The sequence below is a fragment of the Natator depressus genome, chromosome 11 (genome assembly GCF_965152275.1).
Source record: "Natator depressus isolate rNatDep1 chromosome 11, rNatDep2.hap1, whole genome shotgun sequence".
NCBI classification, from domain to species: Eukaryota; Metazoa; Chordata; order Testudines; family Cheloniidae; genus Natator; species Natator depressus.
In genome coordinates this window covers 12,673,514-12,694,880 of record NC_134244.1, presented here as the reverse complement: position 1 = coordinate 12,694,880, position 21,367 = coordinate 12,673,514, and the positions used below count along the sequence as shown (strand labels likewise).

The 21,367-nt window shown below is 44.2% G+C and overlaps 1 protein-coding gene across 1 annotated transcript in view; it reads left to right on the top strand.

Annotated features, from left to right (window-relative positions):
- The window catches only part of ITGB5 (integrin subunit beta 5), a 115,476-nt gene that overhangs the window by 59,450 nt on the left and 34,659 nt on the right, over positions 1 to 21,367 (top strand). Inside the window, exon 10 of the mRNA XM_074967176.1 lies at positions 9,326 to 9,755. Coding sequence (XP_074823277.1) covers positions 9,326 to 9,755 — 430 coding nt within the window. The remainder of the gene's footprint in view (positions 1 to 9,325; positions 9,756 to 21,367) is intronic.

Here is a 21,367-nt window from a genome sequence, read left to right as displayed (position 1 = left end):
TGGCACATTACTGAGTCTGGGAAAGGCAAAAGAGGACCCCCAGAAAGACCTCTTCAGGCATTTTAAGCATCTTGAGACATGGGCCTTTTCAAACTCAGTGGCTTTCTGGGGAAATGAAAAACTGATCAATAGTCTTGTCTTCCTGGGTAGACAACAATTCGGATTGTGGTAGATAGAGGTGGACTAATAAAATAATCTAATCCATCCTCTGGCAAAGATAGTGCTAAGGATAGAGCTCCCAGTGAATCATCGGATACGACGCTTGATCACGCTCATTATGGTTTGGCACATACATGAAGGTCCCTTCAGCTGCCATCTCATCCCCAGCGTACTCTGCAGAAAGCATTTTGCATTATGGGTTATGACTTGTTGGATAAGTGCAGGAAGGTAAAAGGAACACAATAACACTCAACTTGCTGAGGCTTAATGAGTGAGAGAGTTCCAAACAGTCTGGGGGAGGCAGCTTTCAGTGGTGTGTGGGATTCCTTTCTTTGCCATTTACAGGATTTTCTGGCACCTGCTTTTAGAGCAGCATGCTAGAATGGTAACACCAGGCTTCTGTGCAAGGACGTATATTTGGGTCTGAAAGTGACATACTTCATAGCAAAGTACAGCTGGGAGGCAGGAAGGGGTCTTCTGAATCATCAAGTTTTCCTCTGTTCATCCCTCCACGTCCTGATAACCTCCGGCTACACACTGTGGCCTTCTGTCTTCCCACTGCTCCTGATTTACTGCTTCATTTTATCTCGTGTTGCCCCTTGCCACAGAACTCTCTCCTTGTCTGCATCCAGCAACTGCCCTCTGTCATCGCCTTGAAACCCTCTATAAAGCCCACTCCTTCAAACAATCCTTCCTCCTCCTCTTCCTCAGTAATATTCATGCCCTCCCTTTCTTGAACTGCTGCCCTGTGTCTTGTTTTGGATTTATCTTGTAAACTCTTAAAGGCAGGAAAACCCTTTGAGACATACATTTATCTATGTTTGCAGTGTCCCATGGTCTGTTTTATGGTGCTACCACTAAGGTTACTCTGTCTTGGCACAGGGGTTGGCAATCTGAATGGAATGCACTGGCTAATTCCTGTAAGCAGTCTAGTGGTGTATAAATAGTGAATAACTGTCCGTTTCCAGCTGAGTGTGAATCTCTGGGGAGATGGTCAGGATTGCTCCATGTATCAACCATAGATTGTGGACACGGTCTATCTTCCCTGCAGACCGAGTGCACAGCCTCTCTGCAGAGATGCTAGCCCTTGCTGGCCCAGGAAGTGAGAGAGAAACTAGGAGAAAGCATCATAATTTTGGGGACGGGGTGGGGAGGGAAGCTACAAATGGCAGGCAGCATAGCATGAGCATTTCCTACCTAGGACAGAGAGTCAGGCAGATTAGTAATGAGAAGCCCCCCTGATGTGAACAGAGCACTAATGGGTCTGCTGTAAGGCACAATTCTGTGCTGGCAGTGGGGGAATTGGATATAAGCTGGAGGTCTCTGCCACCTTTAATTTTCATGCTTCTCTGCTTTCTCTCAATGACCCATTAGTGCTGTAAAGTTTGCCTCTCTGCAGAAAACTTGAAAGGGAACAATGGTCTTTGTAGCAGTAGAAGTTCCCTCAATTCATGTTTGGGGCTACATCCTGCCCCAGTTAAAGTCAATGGTAAAATTCCCATTGACTTCAAAGGCAGCAGGATCTGGCTCTTAAAGCTGAAGGGAAATTTTCTTAAAAGAGGATAATGCTGGTATTGGGGTCCTAATCTGCTATGGTTTAGTCCTAGAAGCACTGGTGTCAATCCATGTAATCCTGTTGGCTTTTCACAGATCCCCTTAGCTCAGTCTCTCTGATCTGATTTCCTCTGTAATTTAGCATTTTTTCTATTCTCTGTAACCATTTCAGGTCTTGGAAATCAGTCTCCCACCCCCTATTCCCCTTTTTCCAAAGAAGGGCCAGTATTGCTGCTGTTTCCATTAGGTAGAAGTGGGTCCTGAAATTCCATTTTGCATGCTGTCATTTGGCAAATAAGAACAGAACAGAGGAGATGTATTGGGGGGAGGGATAGTTCAGTGGTTTGAGCATTGGCCTGCTAAACCCAGGGTTGTGAGTTCAATCCTTGAGGGGGGGGCCATTTGGGATCTGGGGCAGAAATTGGAGATTGGTCCTGCTTTGAGCAGGGGGTTGGACTAGATGATCTCCTGAAGTTCCTTCCAACCCTGATATTCTATGATTCCAATAGCAACAAGAATTCAAGGTGACTCTTTAAAGGAGAAGGATCTTTTCCCCCCTCTGTTTTTGTTTTGTGTCTTCAAAATAAACCCAAGTGACTGTAATAGATAATAGAAGGGTTTATTCAGAGGCCTGGAATGAAAATACTTTGTCCTAACATAATGCCTACCATGCAAAGATCTCAAAGTATTTTTTCCTCAACTGGTTGTGTCTGTCTGGACTGCGAGATGTGAAGCACTCTGTGTTTGTTAGTAACAATAGCAGCTCCCTGCAGCCTATAAAAGGGCAAGACTTCTTCAATCTTCATAGTCCAAGTCATTGGCTGTAACATTTTCTTGGTTCTCAAGGAGAAAATCCCTCGCATTGATTGCAGCATCACAGAATGAATTGGGGTGATGAGGTGCTACATATATAATCAGAGAGAGAGAGAGAAAAACAGAGTCTAACAGAAGTATCCATCTAAATAACAATAACATTGTATGGGTGGAGACTTTGATAAAATGTAGGTCCGATTTCTCAAAACCTCAGGAGATTGGGCCATATGATGCTTGCTAAATTTGCATATGCAACTATCACGATTCCATGTGCAAATCAGGAATTTGTGTTCACAACTGACCCGTTATACCCAATTTCCGTATGTAGGTGTGGACATTATATATACAAATTAATTATGGAGCTGTGCACAGTTTTGACTCTAACCCTGGATTTCTGAATATTTGTTAACCTTTGCCAGATCGTTACATTTGTTCTTTAAATAGAATAGACAAGAATGGCTGCTCCAGTTATAACTCCTTCCTGCTGCACAGAAACCAGAGTGAGCAATAATGAAGAAAATTACCACTAACTGCTGGTGATGCTAATATTATTGCAAATCTTCTTTTTTATACTTGTGGCTTCTTTTAGAAGGAGCTGTCCACAAAAAAATAAACATTTTGGTTAGTGGGTGACATTTCTTGCATCTAAATGCAGGATAAACAGGTGAAGTTAGAGCTGGCTCCAGTTCAGATTTAAAATGCTTTGTTACAAACAGTAATGCAAACAAGATATTTAACCCGCACGTATCTTCCCAGGGACGTCTGTATACCTATCGGGAGACTGAAACACTCCACAGTTAGGCTTTAGCTTATTTTTTAGGCAATGCAACACATGGTAACGTGATGTAGCTATTTGTCGTCCCTCCTCTCCCCACAAACCATGTGGAGAGTTTTTAAAATAGAAATAGACATTGCTGTGGGGATCTATATTGTGCAGCTTGCTAAGATTAAATTTCTGTTTGATCCCTGTGCTCCTTTCACCTGGATCATATGATATTTTTAACCTCCCTCACCAAGCTAGAATGACGCTTATGGTATTTCAGGATGCAAGAACCCAGAGGGCTTTGGCAATATCACAATTTTTAGCTCCAGGTGTTCTCACTAAACTGTTTAAAACTGAAACCTGCAATACTGCTTCAAAGGCATAAAAACAAACATCTTTTTCACCTCCACTGGAATGAAACCCAAAGTGCAGATCTGCCTGATAAAGGAACTATGTATAAACTGCACCTTCTTCTCAACAAATCTGGCCCCTGTGTGAATTCAGAACCACTTAATTCGGGACAAAAATAGGTTTGTGCTCCTATTAGCACCCTACAATACCATGAGAGAGTGAGAGCTAGAGGCTGTTCTGGCTCATGCTCCAGCAAAAGAATTGTTAACTAGGATCCCGTTGCAAGGTCAGATTCTGCCCTGTGTTACACCTGCGAGGCCACAGTGAAGGCAGTGAGATTGAATAGGTGTAGGTGAGGGCTGCATTTGGCCTGTGGTATCTTCATTACTGGTGATGATGAAGAACATGAGACCATAGTACTGGAAGGGACCTCCTGGGTCACTGAGTTCAGTCCTCTGCTATTCATAGATTCATAGATACTAAGGTCAGAAGGGACCATTATGATCATCTAGTCCGACCTCCTGCACAATGCAGGCCACAGAATCTCACCCACCCACTCCTGCGAAAAACCTCTCACCTATGTCTGAGCGACCGAAGTCCTCAAATCATGGTTTAAAGACTTCAAGGAGCAGAGAATCCTCCAGCAAGTGACCCGTGCCCCATGCTACAGAGGAAGGCGAAAAACCTCCAGGGCCTCTTCCAATCTTCCCTGGAGGAAAATTCCTTCCCGACCCAAATATGGCAATCAGCTAAACCCTGAGCTTATGGGAAAGATTCACCAGCCAGATACCCAGGAAAGAATTTTCTATAGTAACTCAGATCCCACCCCATCTAACATCCCATCACAGGCCATTGGGCCTATGTCAAGGTTCCTTCCCCACTCTGAACTCTAGGGCACAGATGTGGGGACCTGCATGAAAACCTCCTAAGCTTACTTTTACCAGCTTAGGTTAAAACTTCCCCAAGTTACAAACTATTTTACCCTTTGCCCTTGGACTTCCACTGCAACCACCAAACGTTTATCCAGGTTTATTTTATTAGGAAAGCGTTGTTTGGAAACGTTTTTCCCCCCAAAATCCTCCCAACCCTTGCACCCCACTTCCTGGGGAAGGTTTGGTAAAAATCATCACCAATTTGCATAGGTGACCACAGACCCAAACCCTTGGATCTTAAGAACAATGAAAAAAACATTCTGTTCTTGAAACGAAGAATTTTAATAGAAGGAACAGTAAAAAAGTATCACCTCTGTAAAATCAGGATGGTAAATACCTTACAGGATAATTTGATTCAAAACATAGAGAATCTCTCAAGGCAAAACCTTAAATTACAAAAAAGACACACAGACAAGAATATCCATTCTATTCAGCACAACTTATTTTCTCAGCCATTTAAAGAAATCATAATCTAATGCATATCTAGCTAGATTACTTACTAAGTTCTAGGACTCCATTCCTGTTCTGTCCCCGGCAAAAGCATCACACAGACAGGCAGAGAGAGATTTGTTTTCTCCCCACCCCCCGCAGCTTTTGAAAGTATCTTGTCTCCTCATTGGTCATTTTGGTCAGGTGCCAATGTGCTTATCCTAGCTTCTTAACCCTTTACAGGTGAAAGGGTTTTTTCTCTGGCCAGGAGGAATTTTAAAGGTGTTTACCCTTCCTTTTATATTTATGACAGCCTATTTACCATGAAGATCAATTAATTACCAAAATCATGTTATCCCATCAGACCATCTCCTCCATAAATTTATCGAGTTTAATCTTAAAGCCAGATAGGTCTTTTGCCCCCACTGCTTCCCTTGGAAGGCTATTCCAAAACTTCATTCCTCTGATGGTTAGAAACCTTCGTCTATTTTCAAGTCGAAACTTCCCAATGACCAGTTTATATCCATTTGTTCTTGTGTCCACATTGGTACTGATCTTAAATAATTCCTCTCCCTCTCTGGTATTTATCCCTCTGATGTATTTATAGAGAGCAATCATATCTCCTCTCAACCTTCTTTTAGTTAGGCTAAACAAGCCAAGCTCCTTGAGTCTCCTTTCATAAGACAGGTTTTCCATTCCTCGGATCATCCTAGTAGCCCTTCTCTGTACCTGTTCCAGTTTGAATTCATCTTTCTTAAACATGGGAGACCAGAACTGCACACAGTGTTCCAGGTGAGGTCTTACCAGTGCCTTGTATAACGGTACTAAAACCTCCTTATCTGTACTGGAAATACCTCTCCTGATGCATCCCAAGACCGCATTAGCTTTTTTCACGGCCATATCACATTGGCGGCTCATAGTCATCCTATGATCAACCAATACGCCAAAGTCCTCCTCCTCCGTTACTTCTAATTGATGCGTCCCCAGCTTATAACTAAAATTCTTGTTATTAATCCCTAAATGCATAACCTTACACTTCTCACTATTAAATTTCATCCTATTACTATTACTCCAGTTTACAAGGTCATCCAAATCTTCCTGTATGATTTCCCCGTCCTTCTCTAAATTGGCAATACCTCCCAGCTTTGTATCATCCGCAAACTTTATTAGCACACTCCCACTTTTTGTGCCGAGGTCAGTAATAAAAAGATTAAATAAGATTGGTCCCAAAACTGATCCCTGAGGAACTCCACTGGTAACCTCCCTCCAGCCTGACAGTTCACCTTTCAGTAGGACCCGCTGTAGTCTCCCTGTTAACCAATTCCTTATCCACCTTTCAATTTTCATATTGATCCCCATCTTTTCCAATTTAACTAATAATTCCCCATGTGGCACGGTATCAAATGCCTTATTGAAATCTAGGTAAATTAGATCCACTGCGTTTCCTTTGTCTAAAAAATCTGTTACCTTCTCAAAAAAGGAGATCAGGTTGGTTTGGCACGATCTACCTTTTGTAAAAGCATGTTGTATTTTGTCCCATTTACCATTGACCTCAATGTGCTTAACTACTTTCTCCTTCAAAATTGTTTCCAAGACCTTGCATACTACAAATGTCAAACTAACAGGCCTGTAGTTACCCTGATCACTTTTTTTCCTTTCTTAAAAATAGGAACTATGTTAGCAATTCTCCAAGCATACGGTACAACCCCTGAGTTTACAGATTCATTAAAAATTCTTGCTAATGGGCTTGCAATTTCATGTGCCAATTCCTTTAATATTCTTGGATGAAGATTATCTGGGCCCCCCCGATTTAGTCCCATTAAGCTGTTCGAGTTTCGCTTCTACCTCAGATATGGTAATATCTACCTCCATATCCTCATTCCCATTTGTCATGTTACCATTATCCCTAAGATCCTCTTTAGCCTTATTAAAGACTGAGGCAAAGGCAATTGAAGGCAATCCTGTCATATAATCCTATTCATAAATTTATAAAGATCCATCATGAAACTGGTTAGATGAACAAGCCAGAAAGATCCCATCTGGACTTTCAGATCCTAGATTATGTTTCAGGGCTGGAAATTAGAAAAACAAAACAAACCCTCTTTTGAGCACATTGGACACAGAATCACTCAGACAATAAACAGGACCGTTCAAAGCCAGTTTTTACCCTCTGTCTTAGATAGAATCATAGATCTGTAGGACAGGAAAGGACCTTGAGAGGTCATCTAGTCCAGTCCCCTGCACTCATGGCAGGACTAAGTATTATCATATCTAGACCATCTCTGACAGGTGTCTACCCTGCTCTTAAAAATCTCCAATGACAGAAATTCCGCAACCTCCCGAGGCAGTTTATTCCAGTGCTTAACTACCCTGACAGGAAGTTTTTCCTAATGTCCAACCTAAACTGCCTTTGCAGCAAATTAAGCCCCTTGCTTCTTGTCCTGTCCTCAGAGGTTAAGGAGAACAATGTTTCTCCCTCCTCCTTGTAACAGCCTTTTATGTTCTTGAAAACTGTTATCATGTCCCCTCTCAGTCTTCTCTTCTCCAGACTAAACAAACACAATTTTTTCAATCTTTCCTCTTAGGACATATTTTCTAGGCCTTGAATCATTTTTGTTGTCTTCTCTGGACTTTCTCCAATTTGTCCACATCTTTCCTGAAATGTGGTGCCCAGAACTGGACACAATACTCCAGTTGAGGCCTAATCAGCACGGAGTAGAGCAGAAGAATTACTTCTCATGTCTTGCTTACTTCTGCTAATACATTCCAGAATGATGTTTGCTTTTTTTGCAGCGGTGTTGCACTGTTGACTCATATTTAGCTTGTGATCTACTATGACCCCCAGATCCCTTTACACAGTACTCCTTCCTAGGCAGTCATTTCCCATGTTGTAGATGTGCAACTGTTTGTTCCTTACTAAGTGGAGTACTTTGCATTTGTCTTTATTCAATTTCATCCTTTTTACTTCAGACCATTTCTCCAGTTTGTCCAGATCATTTTGAATTTTAATCCTATCCTCCAAAGCAATTGCAACCCATCCCAGCTTGGTATTGTCTGCAAACTTTATAAGTGTACTCTGTATGCCATTATCTAAAGCACTGGTGAAGATATTGAACAGAATTGGATCCAGAACTGATTTCTGCAGGACCCCACCTCATATGCCATTCCAGCTTGACTGTGAACCACTGATAACTACTCTCTGCGAATAGTTTTCAAACCAGTTATGCACCCACCTTATAGAAGCTCCATCTAGGTTGTATTTCCCAAATTTGTTTGAGGTCATGCGAGACCGCTTCAAAAGCCTTACTAAGGTCAAGATATACACCTCTACCCCGATATAACGCTGTCCTCAGGAGCCAAAAAATCTTACTGCGTTATAGGTGAAACCGTGTTATATCGAACTTGCTTTGATTCCCCGGAGCGCACAGCCCTCCCCCCCACTGCTTTACCGCGTTATATCTGAATTCGTGTTATATCGGGTTGCATTATATTGGGGTAGAGGTGTACCACAACAACCGCTTCCCCCCCATTCACAAGGCTTGTTACTCTGTCAAAGAAAGCTATTAGGTTGATTTGACACAATCTGTTCTTGACAAATCCATGCTGACTGTTACTCATCATCTTATTATCTTCTAGATGTTTGCAAATTGCTTAATTATTTGCACCATTATCTTTTCATAGAATATCAGGGTTGGAAGGGAGCTCAGGAGGTCATCTAGTCCAACCCCCTGCTCAAAGCAGGACCAATCCCCAATTAAATCATCCCAGCCAGGGCTTTGTCAAGCCTGACCTTAAAAAGCTTCTAAGGAAGGAGATTCTACCACCTCCCTAGGTAAAACATGGTACTGTGTTTTATGGTACTGAAGTTAAGATGTCTGGTCTGTAATTCCCCGGGTTGTTGTTATTTCAAGTAGAATCCTGCTTTTAAGTTCTGAAAAGTTTTTTGAATTCTAGAACCCGTGAAGTTCTAAAAGTCTCTTTAGTTGTTAATTATTTGTATTACAATAGCATCTAGAGGCCTCAATTCACATCAGGGCTCCTCTGCACTAGGCAGTATACATACATATAGGAAAAGACAGTCCCTGCCCTGAAAAGTGTACAGTCTAAATAGACAAGTGCACCAAAGAGTTGGAAAGGGAAACAAAGGAGAGGTGATTTGCCCAAGGTCGCATGGCAGAGCTTGGATCCCAGGTCTCCTGTATCTCAAGTCACTACCCCTCCCACTGAACCATGCTGCCGTTTGATGTTTCAGAAGCTACAATTTAAGCTCCCGATTCGGTCTTTTATTTATTTATTTTTTTAATGTCTCTACATTCCTCTTTAGGTTTCCTTTGAGGTGTCTGTCGAAGCTCGGAGCTGCCCTGCCGAAAACACCTCGCACACTTTCACCATAAAGCCAGCTGGGTTCCGGGACACTCTGGAGGTGGAGGTTGCTTACAGCTGCACTTGTGGATGTACGAAGCGGATGGAACGGAACAGCAGCAAGTGTAGTGGGAATGGGACTTATACATGTGGATTATGTGAATGTAACTCAGGCTATTTGGGATCCAAGTGTGAATGCGAAGAGGGAGAGAACGGGAACATGTATCAGAACATGTGCCGGGAGGCTGAAGGAAAACCTGTCTGCAGTGGCAGGGGGGAATGCAGCTGCAACCAGTGCGTCTGCTACAAGAGTGAGTTTGGAAGGATCTATGGATTGTTCTGTGAATGCAATGACTTCTCCTGTGCCAGATACAAGGGTGTCCTCTGTTCAGGTGAGTGTGCGTCCCTCTCTTTATTTCTCCTCATTCAAAAGCTGTTACTGTCCACTGACTCTCCTATGCTTGCTTGGCTGAGAAATGATTTTAGATCACTCCAGCATGCTTTGTATGCTGGTACTTGCAAATTGCCATGTGTTCTTTCCATGCTGAGATTTGTGCTCTTTCTTCTACACAGGGTTGGCAATTTCCCAGGAAAAACCAGTGTAGGACATGGTGCTGGTAAATACCGGCTTAAATCCAGTTTAAACTGGGCAAAATAATTGCATCAGTGTCCAGGGAGTTCAACAAGCATAGAATGAATATTTTCAAACTCTGGATACATTCATTCAGAACTGAGGAATTAGCTCGGTCTGTCCACTACCTCAAAATTGGCCTCTTACTACAGTATGCTGCACTGCCAAATGGCCCTGGACCGGTAAACCCTGCATGCCTCTTATTGCTTAATGCGTCAAGCCTACAACTCTGCATTATTGTCCATTTCATATCATCGAATATTTTCGACTTTCACTTATATAGTAATGAAAACCGAGATATGAGTCATGACATGTATAACTTTCTTGAGAAAATACCAAACCAAAATGTATACAGACATTCATATGGTCAGTATTATAACTACATATATTAGTATTCTATGTACTGCAGTTTTACTTTTTATTTGGACCGCCCTAAATTAATCTCTGAATCTACTGTCTTATGTAACCACAATTTGAATATGTATCTAAAACTAAGTGTAATGTGGTGTGTATTAACAAAACAGTTTTTAAAATAGAAGATGCCTTAAACTGGGACTAAGTAGTTTTTCCGGGGGCAGTAATATAGCTGGTAAAAACGACCTCTGGTAAGAATCATGCCATCTCTGCTTTTAGGTTTGTTTAAAAAATGAGATCTAGAAAGAAACTCTCACTGTGATAATGAATAGAATGCATGTTGTCTATGAGAACTGGCCTTTCACTGGCACTGGCAAAGAGTGTAGAACGAGCTGTACTCTCCAAATTGGGATGTTCTCCAAGATCCCTGGGGAATGAGAAGTCTGGGTTGGTTGAGCTGGGTCGGTTTTGATTGGCCATCTGTTGTTGGTTTTGCATCTTTGATTAGCTGAGCCTTCTCCTTATTAGTCCGGAGGGTTAGCAGAAGCCATTTTGTCTTACTTTCTTGGGAAACGAGTGTGGGCACAGACACTAATGTGTAGATCTTACTCCCCTCAGGGCAGGGGTGCTGGAACAATTTTTATAGTTGGGGTGCTGAAAGCCATTGAACCAAACTGTAAACTCTGTATATAATGGAAACCACTTCAGGTCAGGGGGTGCTGCAGCACCCCCTGCACCCCTAGTTCCAGCACCTATGCCTCAGGGTGATCCTTGGGGCAGCACATTAGCCCGTCTCCCCAGCTCCAGCATTCCTGTGCACTATAGAGAGATTTTGCCCAGCTGCACATACAAGGAGAAGTAGCTTCCTACATCCCCTTTTTCCTGCCTCTCCGGCTCAGCCTTCTGTCTTTGAAATGCTCTGTCCCCTTCATGACTGCAATCAGCAACCACTTCTATTCTGTGCATGTCTACACCTGGTTCTTGCAGACAGTGAATCACACCTGGTGTGAGAGATTCAGTTAGGCACAGGGTGAGAGATCTCACCTCCCTGAGGGCCTGGCTTTTCTCATCTCTTCCTGTCTCTCTTTTCATTGTCCTTAGCTGAGGAGCTTGAATTGCCCTGCTAATTGTATCCTCAGCTGGGCCAAATGAGGACCTTCCACGGTGCACAGAGCGATGAGTCAGCCTTAGGCTACTCTCACCCTGTCACAGAAACATTCTGCTTATAGACCTTTGCTCTCCTTCTGGAATTCTTTAGTTAAGACCCTTAACTTGCAGGGAGAAGCAGAAGCAGCTTATATAAATCTCTCTGTGTATTGTTGTTAACTTTATGATTTTTAAAAAATCTGTAAGACTTCATGCCACTCAGCTGACTACAGACTACCGTGTGTGCAGTGGCCTCTTCATCCTAACGGATACCCCAGGACTTTACACACTGTATCATATACATTTGAGGGCATGGCATCCTCCACTGAAATGCAGCTACCTCTGGGTCAGAACACAGCTGCTACTGAATAGAACAAAACAACGCAGAGAGACTCATTTAGTCTCCTGTGTAGCCTGCCTCAGGGATCTTACCAGCTGTAACAGGGAAGATGAATACAGTATCCAGTCAAAACTGAAGTGGGAGTTTTAAATAGGAAGAATACAATTGTCCAAACTTAAGAGTCTTGCCAATTCTCATGATTTTGTCATAAGACTCACGATAATTATTGTTTTCCTTAAAGCCCCAGCTCCTGGAGTCAAGCAGATATGTGCTGATTTGAGCCTTACTTTTTTTTTTTTTTTTAAGAATAAAGTTTCTTGCCCTCATGGCTGTGGAAAAAGCTTCAAAATGTGACCCCAGTCCACTCTAAAGACTCAAAAAGCAGAAGGCAAATAAAAAGAACACCCAATCTATTATTTTACATGAAACCTCATGATTTTAAAGCCAACCTCATGATCTTTGGTGAACCTGACTCATGATCTTTGAACATTTGGGGTTGGCCATACTGCAGAGAAGCTGGTCAGGACGCTGCAGCTCATGTTCTTTTCCTGCCCGCTCCCTCCCCAAAAAAGTGTGTGGGGAGGGGGGATCTTGGTTCACAGGGCCATGCCTCTTTGCCGCCTCTAAAAGATAGCACCTGTCCTCCATAGAATCATGCTGGGGCTTTTCTCCATTAATGATGTATGTTCCAATCACCAGCACCACATAAGCCTATAATTCAAAGTATTGCCATACTTTATTTTTAGGCTATGCTAATGCTATTCTGGGTCTTCTCCAGTGCACAGAGCTTCCCTGATCTTGCTCAGGTGTAGAGCCAGGACTCCCTTGCTAAACCAAACTCGCTAGCAATAACGTCTTTACGCTGCTGTTTTTGACTAAGGTTGCTATTTAAAGACTGAGTGGGAAGTGTATAGTCTCTTGGGCAGCTTTCTCAGATCGGAGCGTGAAAGCTGGCTTTGAGTTCTTCCATGTGGTGTCTGTTTTATTCCTGTGGCAGGATCCAATACTATTGACAGGCTAAGAATATTCAAGGCACGCAGCTGATGTTGTGGTTTGCAAATAAATTTGGTGCCTCTAAAATGGACTCTGCCCCATATTCTGCTCAGTCACCTTTGGGGATCTTGGATTTATTTGGGTTTTTAACTCACATACCAATACCTTTGTATGTCTAACCACTGAATTATCGGGATAGCTCAGCACTTTACTCTGTTCAGACCATCACTGTTGTTTGGATCCTTTTAGCAATTTGTTGGATTGGAAAATATGCTGTATAGTGTTAGACTCAAAGAACTCTGATGATGTAGTTTAGGAAAGAGAAGGTCAAGGCAATGGTTCCCAAACTTTTTACTAAGGTGACCCATCCACTTCATTTTTCTTTTTGGGGGGACCCACCATTACCTATATATTGTGCATGTGTGTGTAACTACTATTTACTATTTTTTTGTATTCTAACACCACAAAACACAAAATGATGTGCTTTCCACGGTGCTAGCACTCCAGCCCAAGTCCTCTTCTCAGCAACCTCCAGTGCCCTTGTTCTCACTTTCCCAGCCTCTGTGGATAGAGAGCTCCGATGCCTGCTACTCCCCTGTAGTTTGAGGTCGTCACTCCTTAAAGTACGAGTAGAAGACAGGCTACAACAAAACACCAGAAAACAAGAGAGAGCCTGGAGCTGGTCAAAGATCCTTTGATGTTTGAGAGGCCAAACTGAAACCCAGCTCCCCACTCCAGGCATTGCGACCTACTGCACAGGGTCTCAGCACCACTCAGGACTGGCCCAGCTGCCCCTCTCTCATGATGAAGGGGTGGCTGAGCCAAACCTGCGTAGAGCTGCAACGTGCCAGGTCGCAACACCACTCATTCATATTTGGCCCAACCGCTCCTCCGTCATGACGGAGGGGCAGCTGGGTCAATACCCCTTCCTGCAAGTGGCCCTGGTGGGCAGGAGCACTCCTAGAGCATGTACAGTGTGAGAGGTGACATGGGAGGGTCAGTGACAGGTGACTTGCCTAGACATTTACTGCAACCCACTGGTGGGTTAAGACCCACCGTTTGGGAAACACTGGGTTAAGTGGTGACTCGGTTAAAGTTTGTAAATACCTACCTGAGGAACAAATATTTAATGATGGGCTCTGTAGTCTAGCAGACAAAGTTATAACAAGATCCAGTGGCAAGAAGTTGAAGCCAGACAAATTCAGACTGGAAATAAGGTGTACATTTTTAACAGTAAGGGGAGTTAACCAAGGGAAAAATTTGCCAAGGGTTGTGGTGAATTTTCCATTACTGGCAATTCTTAAGTTAAGAGTGGATGTTTTTCTAAAACTCTTGCTCCAGTTTAAACAGGAATTATTTTGGAGAAGTTCTCTGCCCTGCGTTGTACAGGAAGTCATACTAGATCAGGGGCAGACAAACTTTTTGGCCTGAGGGCCCCATCAGGTTTCCAAAATTGAATGGAGGGCTGGTTAGGGGAGGCTGGATCTCCCCAAACAGCCAGGCGTGGCCCGGCCCCTGCCTCCTATCTGACCCTCCCCGCACTTCTCACCCCCTGCTCCCTTTCCCCTGACCACCCCCGGACTCCCCATCCCTGACTGCCCCCTGCCGCCCCATCCAACCCCCCCCTCATTCCTGACTTGCCCCCCGGGACTCCTGCCCCATCCAACCCCTGTGTTCCCTGTCCTCTGACCGCCCCGCCCCCTATCCACACCCCCGCCCCCTCACCACCACCCCCAGATCCCCTGCCCTCTATCCAACCCCCCCTGTTCCCTGCCCCCTTACCACGCTACCTGGAGCTCTGGTGGCTGGCGGTGCTCCAGCCAGAGCACCAGGTCAGGCTGCGGCTCTGCAACTGCGCTGCCCGGCCACCCAGAGCATTGCGCCGGCGGCTTGGCTCACTGAGGCTGTGGGGGAGGGGGAGCCTCCTGGGCCAGACGCTCAGGGGCCGAGCAGGAGGGTCCCACGGGCCGTAGTTTGCCCACCTCTGTACTAGATGATCACATTGGTTCCTTCTGGCCTTAGAATCTATGAATCTGTTTTTCTTAGATTTTCCTATGCTTGTGTTAGAGTTATTGGCACCATCCTCTAGAAAAATGAAATTAAAACGGTAAATGGGAAAAAAAGGTTGTCCCCCACCCCCCCGCGACATTTGTGTTCTCAGGCTTTGCTCATATTGGTTCACCCCAATCAGCCGTTTAGTCATCCCCTGTCATACTCTCCGGAATCCTTTGCACCCTTGCGCACCATAGGAAGTATCACAAGATCAAAGGGAGATGGGCCTATAAAGTGCTTCTGGCATCTCGCCAGCAGCCAAGTGGTTTTGGATTGTGGGGTTTTAAACTGTTCTAAAAAGAGATTTAAAAATATAAAAATCTTCAGACCTTTATTATATTTGTATTGCTGTAATGTCTAAAGCTCTAACTGAGATCAGGATCCCATTGTGCTAGACACTGTTCATATACATAATAAAAGACCGTTCCTGCCCTGAAGACCACGGAAAATAGAGGCAGAGAGAGGTGAAGAGACCTGCCCAAGGTCACACACCAGTTCAGTGGCAGAGCTGGAAATAGAGCCCATGTCTGTCAAGTCCCATTCCACTGGCTTGTTCACTGAATAGCCTGCCCTCCAGTATTGTATCCCAACCAGCGACTAATCCGGGACACTTCCACATCTTTTTCGCTTTAAACTGTGGATGGGCCTGATGGAAAACCCCAGTTTTGAATGAACAGATCCAACCTTTGGGGAAGTCACAGCCCGGTTTTGCAGTGGGATCATCTCTGGTATCCCTGGATCTAACATCCCCTAACTCTCTCAGGCAGTGCATGTCTTGATCTAAACTTTGTGGCTTGGGCCCACCTCTCCTCCTCATTATTACTTTAATAGAATAATGACTATTAGTAAGAAATGACCTTTTGGCCTCTCAGTCTGAGACTACTGGGAGCTGCACAGCACGTAGATCAATACTGTGGTCAATGAGAGAGCTCTCTCCTGTCTTCATTTGTAAGTATCTCCCATGAGCCCCCATGCCAAACCCTTGTTCCCAATGGATAACTCACTTTAAGAAGCACTCAGCTTCCTCCTCAGTCATTGCAAAGAGCTACATTGCACCTCCTGTTCTTTTCACTGTTCCCAGTGCAGAAACTTCTGGGCACAGTTGTGTATGTCGGTTCTCCTTCCATGCAGCAAAACGAGTGGATGAGTTATATGGAGGTTGGATGGGACCCACTCTAAAGGTCACTACTCTAGATGTAGAACTGGAACATCATAGGCCAGCTTGTCTCATGTGTCTGAATATATGTCCCACACGAAACAAGGTGGCACTCATGTGATTACCCAAGATATTATGCCTATTCCTATAAATAGCCATACCATTGAGAGGCAGTTCAGTACTGTGATCCCTGAAGAATGGCTGTGAAAATAATTCACTGGCATTATGATGCACTACAACTGTTGACAAAGATTGCTTCCAGCTCTTTACAAACCAGTGACATTGTTCCACTGTTTCCTAAATCCAAGAATAGCTGTTTTAAACCACAGTTGAATGATTCCTGGACAGGAGGCATAGAATGCTTTATATAACTTCCACCGTCCCCAAAACACAAGAGACAAACAAACAACATTTCACTGGAAGTCTGTTTTTTTTTCCCCTTGAAAAATGAATCAGTTGATTATTGAAATGAGGAATGAACCACTCCTAGGCTAAACAGAAGTTGCTGTTTCGTAAATCTACTGATGAGACAACTGTCACTGGATGCTGAAAATAGACAAGCTTTCTGAATACAGCACAGTGGTGCGCATCATGCTGGGAAATGCACAACTCTGATTTCTGATCTGTAACATTTGGATTGCTATGTCGGGGAGGAAAAAGAATATTCCTATGTTTTTTTAAATAGCCACGATAATCTGTTACTTGCAGTGTCTACTGTATTTTAGTAGTAGCTTTATAGAAAGTCACTTCAAACTCATGCTGTTTAATCAGTTCCTTGCTATCCCGTGCTTCCGGTCTGTTTGTTGTAGCTTCCTGTTGTCTGTAACCTTATACATAGTTTGTAAACCCTTCAGGACAAGGACCATCTCTTTTGTTATGTTTGTACAGTGTCTAGCACAACAGGGAAGAGCCTCTAACCACAAATACAGTATAAATAAAGAATAATAATGTTGATGTAAACACAAAATTGCTTCTCCCGCTACCTGACATGGAACTTACTTGTATGAGGAATTAGTGGGCCTGTGGGATCAGGAATTTATAGTCTATCCTGCCCTATTAAAAAAGTCAAGCAGACTCTGTGGTTTATCAAGCATTCTGCAAATATTAATTAATCCTTGCGACACCCTCCTAATTATTATAACTATTAAATGTATAGTAACAATTTTACAGGTTGATAACCAGAGGCACAAAGAAGTTAAATGATGTCTCTGAGGATCGAACCAGGAATCCTGACTTCTACTTCTGTGTCTGTGTGCTAACCACTAGACCACACTGCCTCTCAAGAGCAGATGCTATGTGAGAAGATACCATATGAGTATGTGGGAGTAAAGCACCATGGGTAAAATATGCAAAATCCCTTAAAGGTCCATTTTCAATAGTGACTTAGGAATCCAAGTTAGCAGATTACATGTGTATTTAGCCGCTAACGGGCTAGCTTTGTGTATGATGCAGCAATAGCCACCTACCCAAGGACTTGATCCTTAGAGGTGCTGAGAATCAGCAAATCCTTTGCAGTCTTGGCAATATTTTGTTTTGAGTTCTTTTTTATTTTATTAAAAAGAGAAGAACTGGAAGTGACCAAATTTTTTGTTTTTAAGCAAACTCTTTGATTAGACATCTAACTCCCAGATGCTGTAATTCAATTTCTGGTGCCCTAACCCCTGGCTCCATGATGATATTTGTTAACCCGGACCTTCCAGGAGATCCAACAGGAAGGTGCACTGCTTAGTTCGGAATGGTATCCCAGTTATCCCTGGTACCTTGGTTAGGCAATAGAGAGGGGAAGGTGTTTGCCAAACTCTGCAATACCAGCTCTTGGCACTGATATTGTGGGTGGCACTTCTCCCCTGGAGCAGGCACTGTGAGACCAGCATTGAGGCCTGCTATCATACTAATTACCACAATCCTAGATACTTCCTATAGATTTATTCATCCATAGTGGTGTGGGTGGTTGTTATTGTATTGAGGTTGCACTAGGAGCCCCGGTCATGCATCAAGACCCCATTGTGCTAAGCACTGTACAAACAACAAAAAGTTCCCTGTTCTAAAGACCTTACAATCCAAGTACCATAGTGCAGTTCCAATCATTTTAGTGAAGTTAGAACAGGGATAAATTTGGTCCACTGGGTCAAAACCAAACCTGCATTCGATTACAAATCAGAGTCTGCGATGTCAAACATGCCATTATACATTTTCCAGTGCAGGGCTCCCTCTTAGAAAGGCTTCTTAATTATCCTGGATATAATCTGCCAAACTCCTACTCCCAACTCCAATGACTGCTCTTGATAAGCGTTTTTGTAGACCTTGCCTTCCCTGCTAACAAGGGTGTGTCTTTTACCTCAAGATAACTGATGTCTGCATGTGAGCTTTCCTGAGGTAAAAACACAGTGAAGGCAAGGCACTGTGGGTTGACTGTGAGATAAATTAGGCGAGCTCAATCCAAGGCGGGGGTATAGAGCTGACCTCACCATGAGCTTGTTTACACTGCCACTTTTGTTGGTATAATATGTCGCACAGGGATATGAAAAAACCACACCCCTGAGCGACATGAGATACATCAACAGAAGCAGCGGTGTGGACAGCGCTATGTCGGGGGGGGGGGGGGGGGAGAGCTTCTCCCACCAACATAGCTACCACCACTCATGGAGGTGGTTTTATTATGTCGACGGGAGAGCTCTCTCCTGTCAGCATACAGCGGCTATGTGATGAAGTGGGACTGTTCTTAATGTTTTCTCTGAATATTGTGGGGGTGCCTCAGTTTCCCTATGCAGTTCTTAAGTATCTAGGTGGTGGGATAAGGGTGTATGATCATTGCAGAGCCCTAGAGGGCAGGTATGTGCAGGGGTCTGGACACAGAGAATGGCCAACACCCTGTTTCCTGGCCACTGATGGCCTGGCCCTTCCCCCTTGCAAGGTGATAGCTAAAGGGTTGAAGACAAAGAGATAAGGTGGCCTCCTGGCCCGGGAAAGGGACAAAGCTCAGAGGAGGAGGGGCGGGAGAGAGTTTCAGTTTGGGGCTGGCTGGGGACATGGAGTGAAGTGCAGACGTGGTTGTCTGGCTCACTGCCCCCCAGATGGACCTGGCTGAGGGGTCCTGTTCTCTGTACCTACAAGCTCTGTTTTAGACCATGTTCATGTCATCTAATAAACCTCTGTTTTACTGGCTGGCTAAGAGTCACATCTGACTGTGAAGTTGGGGTGAAGGGCCCTCTGGCTTTCCCAGGACCCCGCCTGGGCGGACTCGCTGTGGGAAGTGCATGGAGGGACAGAGGATGCTGAATGCTCTGAGGTCAGACCCAGGAAGGTGGAAGCTGTGTGAGCTGTTTTCCCTGCAGACAGCTCACAGAGAGGAAACTTCACCAGAGTCCTGCCTGGCTTCGTAGGGAGCAGTCCCAGAGCATCGCCCGGGGACTCCGTGACAGGCTACATGGGCAATCTTACAGGGGTGCAGCTCTGTCTGTACAGCTGTGCCACTGTAAGTTCCCTGGTTGTAGACAAACCCTTAGATTACTTCACAATAAACCTAGAGTGCTTTGTCTTCACTGTGTTTTAACCCCAGGCTAGCTTATGCACATTAGTTACCCTGAGGTAAAAAAGCACGGCATTTTTAGCAGCGAAAACATAAGCGGTACCAAGCTCTGACATTCCAGATAATTGGCTTCCATTAATACAGACAGGCCGGCAGTTCATCTGCCCTATGTTCACAACTCTTCGCTAAAGCAGAATGAACCTTCAGACCAGCAGTCCTCAACCAGGAGTCCAGGGGCAACTGGGGAGCCGCGAGCAGCTTTCAGGGGTTCCACCAAAATAAACCAGAGAGCAGGCCCAGCATTAGACTCACTGGGGCCCAGGGCAGAAAGCCAAATGCCAAGCTCTGCTGCCCGGGGCTGAAGCTGAAGCCCAAGCAATTTAGCTTCGCAGGGCCCCCTGTGGCATGGGCTCTGGGCAGTTGCTCTGCTTGCTACCCCCTGGCTTTTAATCTACTGAAAAACAGTTGTGGCACAGGTGTGGGTGCGGGGGGGAGAGGGGGGGCGCTCAGAAAGAAAAAGATTGAGAACTCCTGCTTCAGACTGTTTTTTACCTAAATATTTTAAACATGGGTGTGTAAAGCTAATCACTTGCACTGAAAGTGAGTCACCTAAATAACAAATGTGTTCATTCCTGACAGCTCTGGGTATCCAATACCTCTGAAAATGAGGCCACTTTTGCTGAGGGACCTAATTTTAGTTTGAAAAGTAAGTTTCAAAATTTCAGTCTAGAATTCTGGTAGGCTTAAAAAGGAATCATCGCCACTGTAAACATTTTATGTAATAACTTACAGGGTGTGGATTATGAGTTTGGGATTTTTGAGGGGAAAGCAAGAGAGCTTGTTTATACTTTGTGTCTGATGACTCTGATGTTTGGGAGCTTTCCAAAGCAAATTGAAGGCATGTCAGAACGGGACACTGCGCCCTGTTTATGAAAGAGGCATTCATAAGGGAATGACGCCTAAACCACACTTTTAATGTTTTTGTCATGTCAACATTTTTTCCCCCCTTTTTCGTTCTTGCAAAAGAGTATAAGCAAAGTCCTAAGGTTAATGCAGTGCATTGAATGGAAAACCTGGAGATAACTGGGAAAGACAAAAAGGCTACTAGAGACATGGGTGTAGAAGTTAAAAATAGTCTTTTGATTTAGACAGAATATTGTTTAAAGTATGCCAAGATGTTATGATTGTGCCGTGGCTGCAGATGCCACGCTATAAAGATGAATCATGCAGCTGTGGAGTAAAAAGTGCACTGTCTCTTTAATTGCTGCTACTGGAGTTCATATGTAGCCTATACTTTCACATTATATGTAATTCTGCAGCAGTTACAGGAGGTTGAAGACAGAGTGCTGAGCAGGAGCACCCAAATGATATGAAATCTTTTGAGGCTCAGTTGAGAGTCACTGTACTGTCGTTCCTAAACTGTCAGAAGACTATTGAGCAATCCCTTGGCGCCAAGTGTTTGGTTAGAGGTCACAGCCCAAATCATTAGCAGCAGTTCAAAGGCTCCTGATGTGCCATTCAAACAGTGGTTGCTTATGGTGGTTATAAGGGCTAGGGGGAAGGGAGGGCAGTTGGGGCAGGTTGAACTCAAAACACTCTCTGGATCAGATGTTCATTTATTAGGAAGGTTTATAGTACTGTGGGTTTCTCTAGATCTCTCGCTCTCCTGCCCTGAGCTGCAGAACCGCAAATGGCAGCAGGAGCAATGGGAAATGTGGGTTGCAAAGTGGAGATGAGGAGCTAGTTTCAGATCACCGTTAGGGTAGTATATGCTTGGAAGATGCTTTCCTTACTGATTCCTCC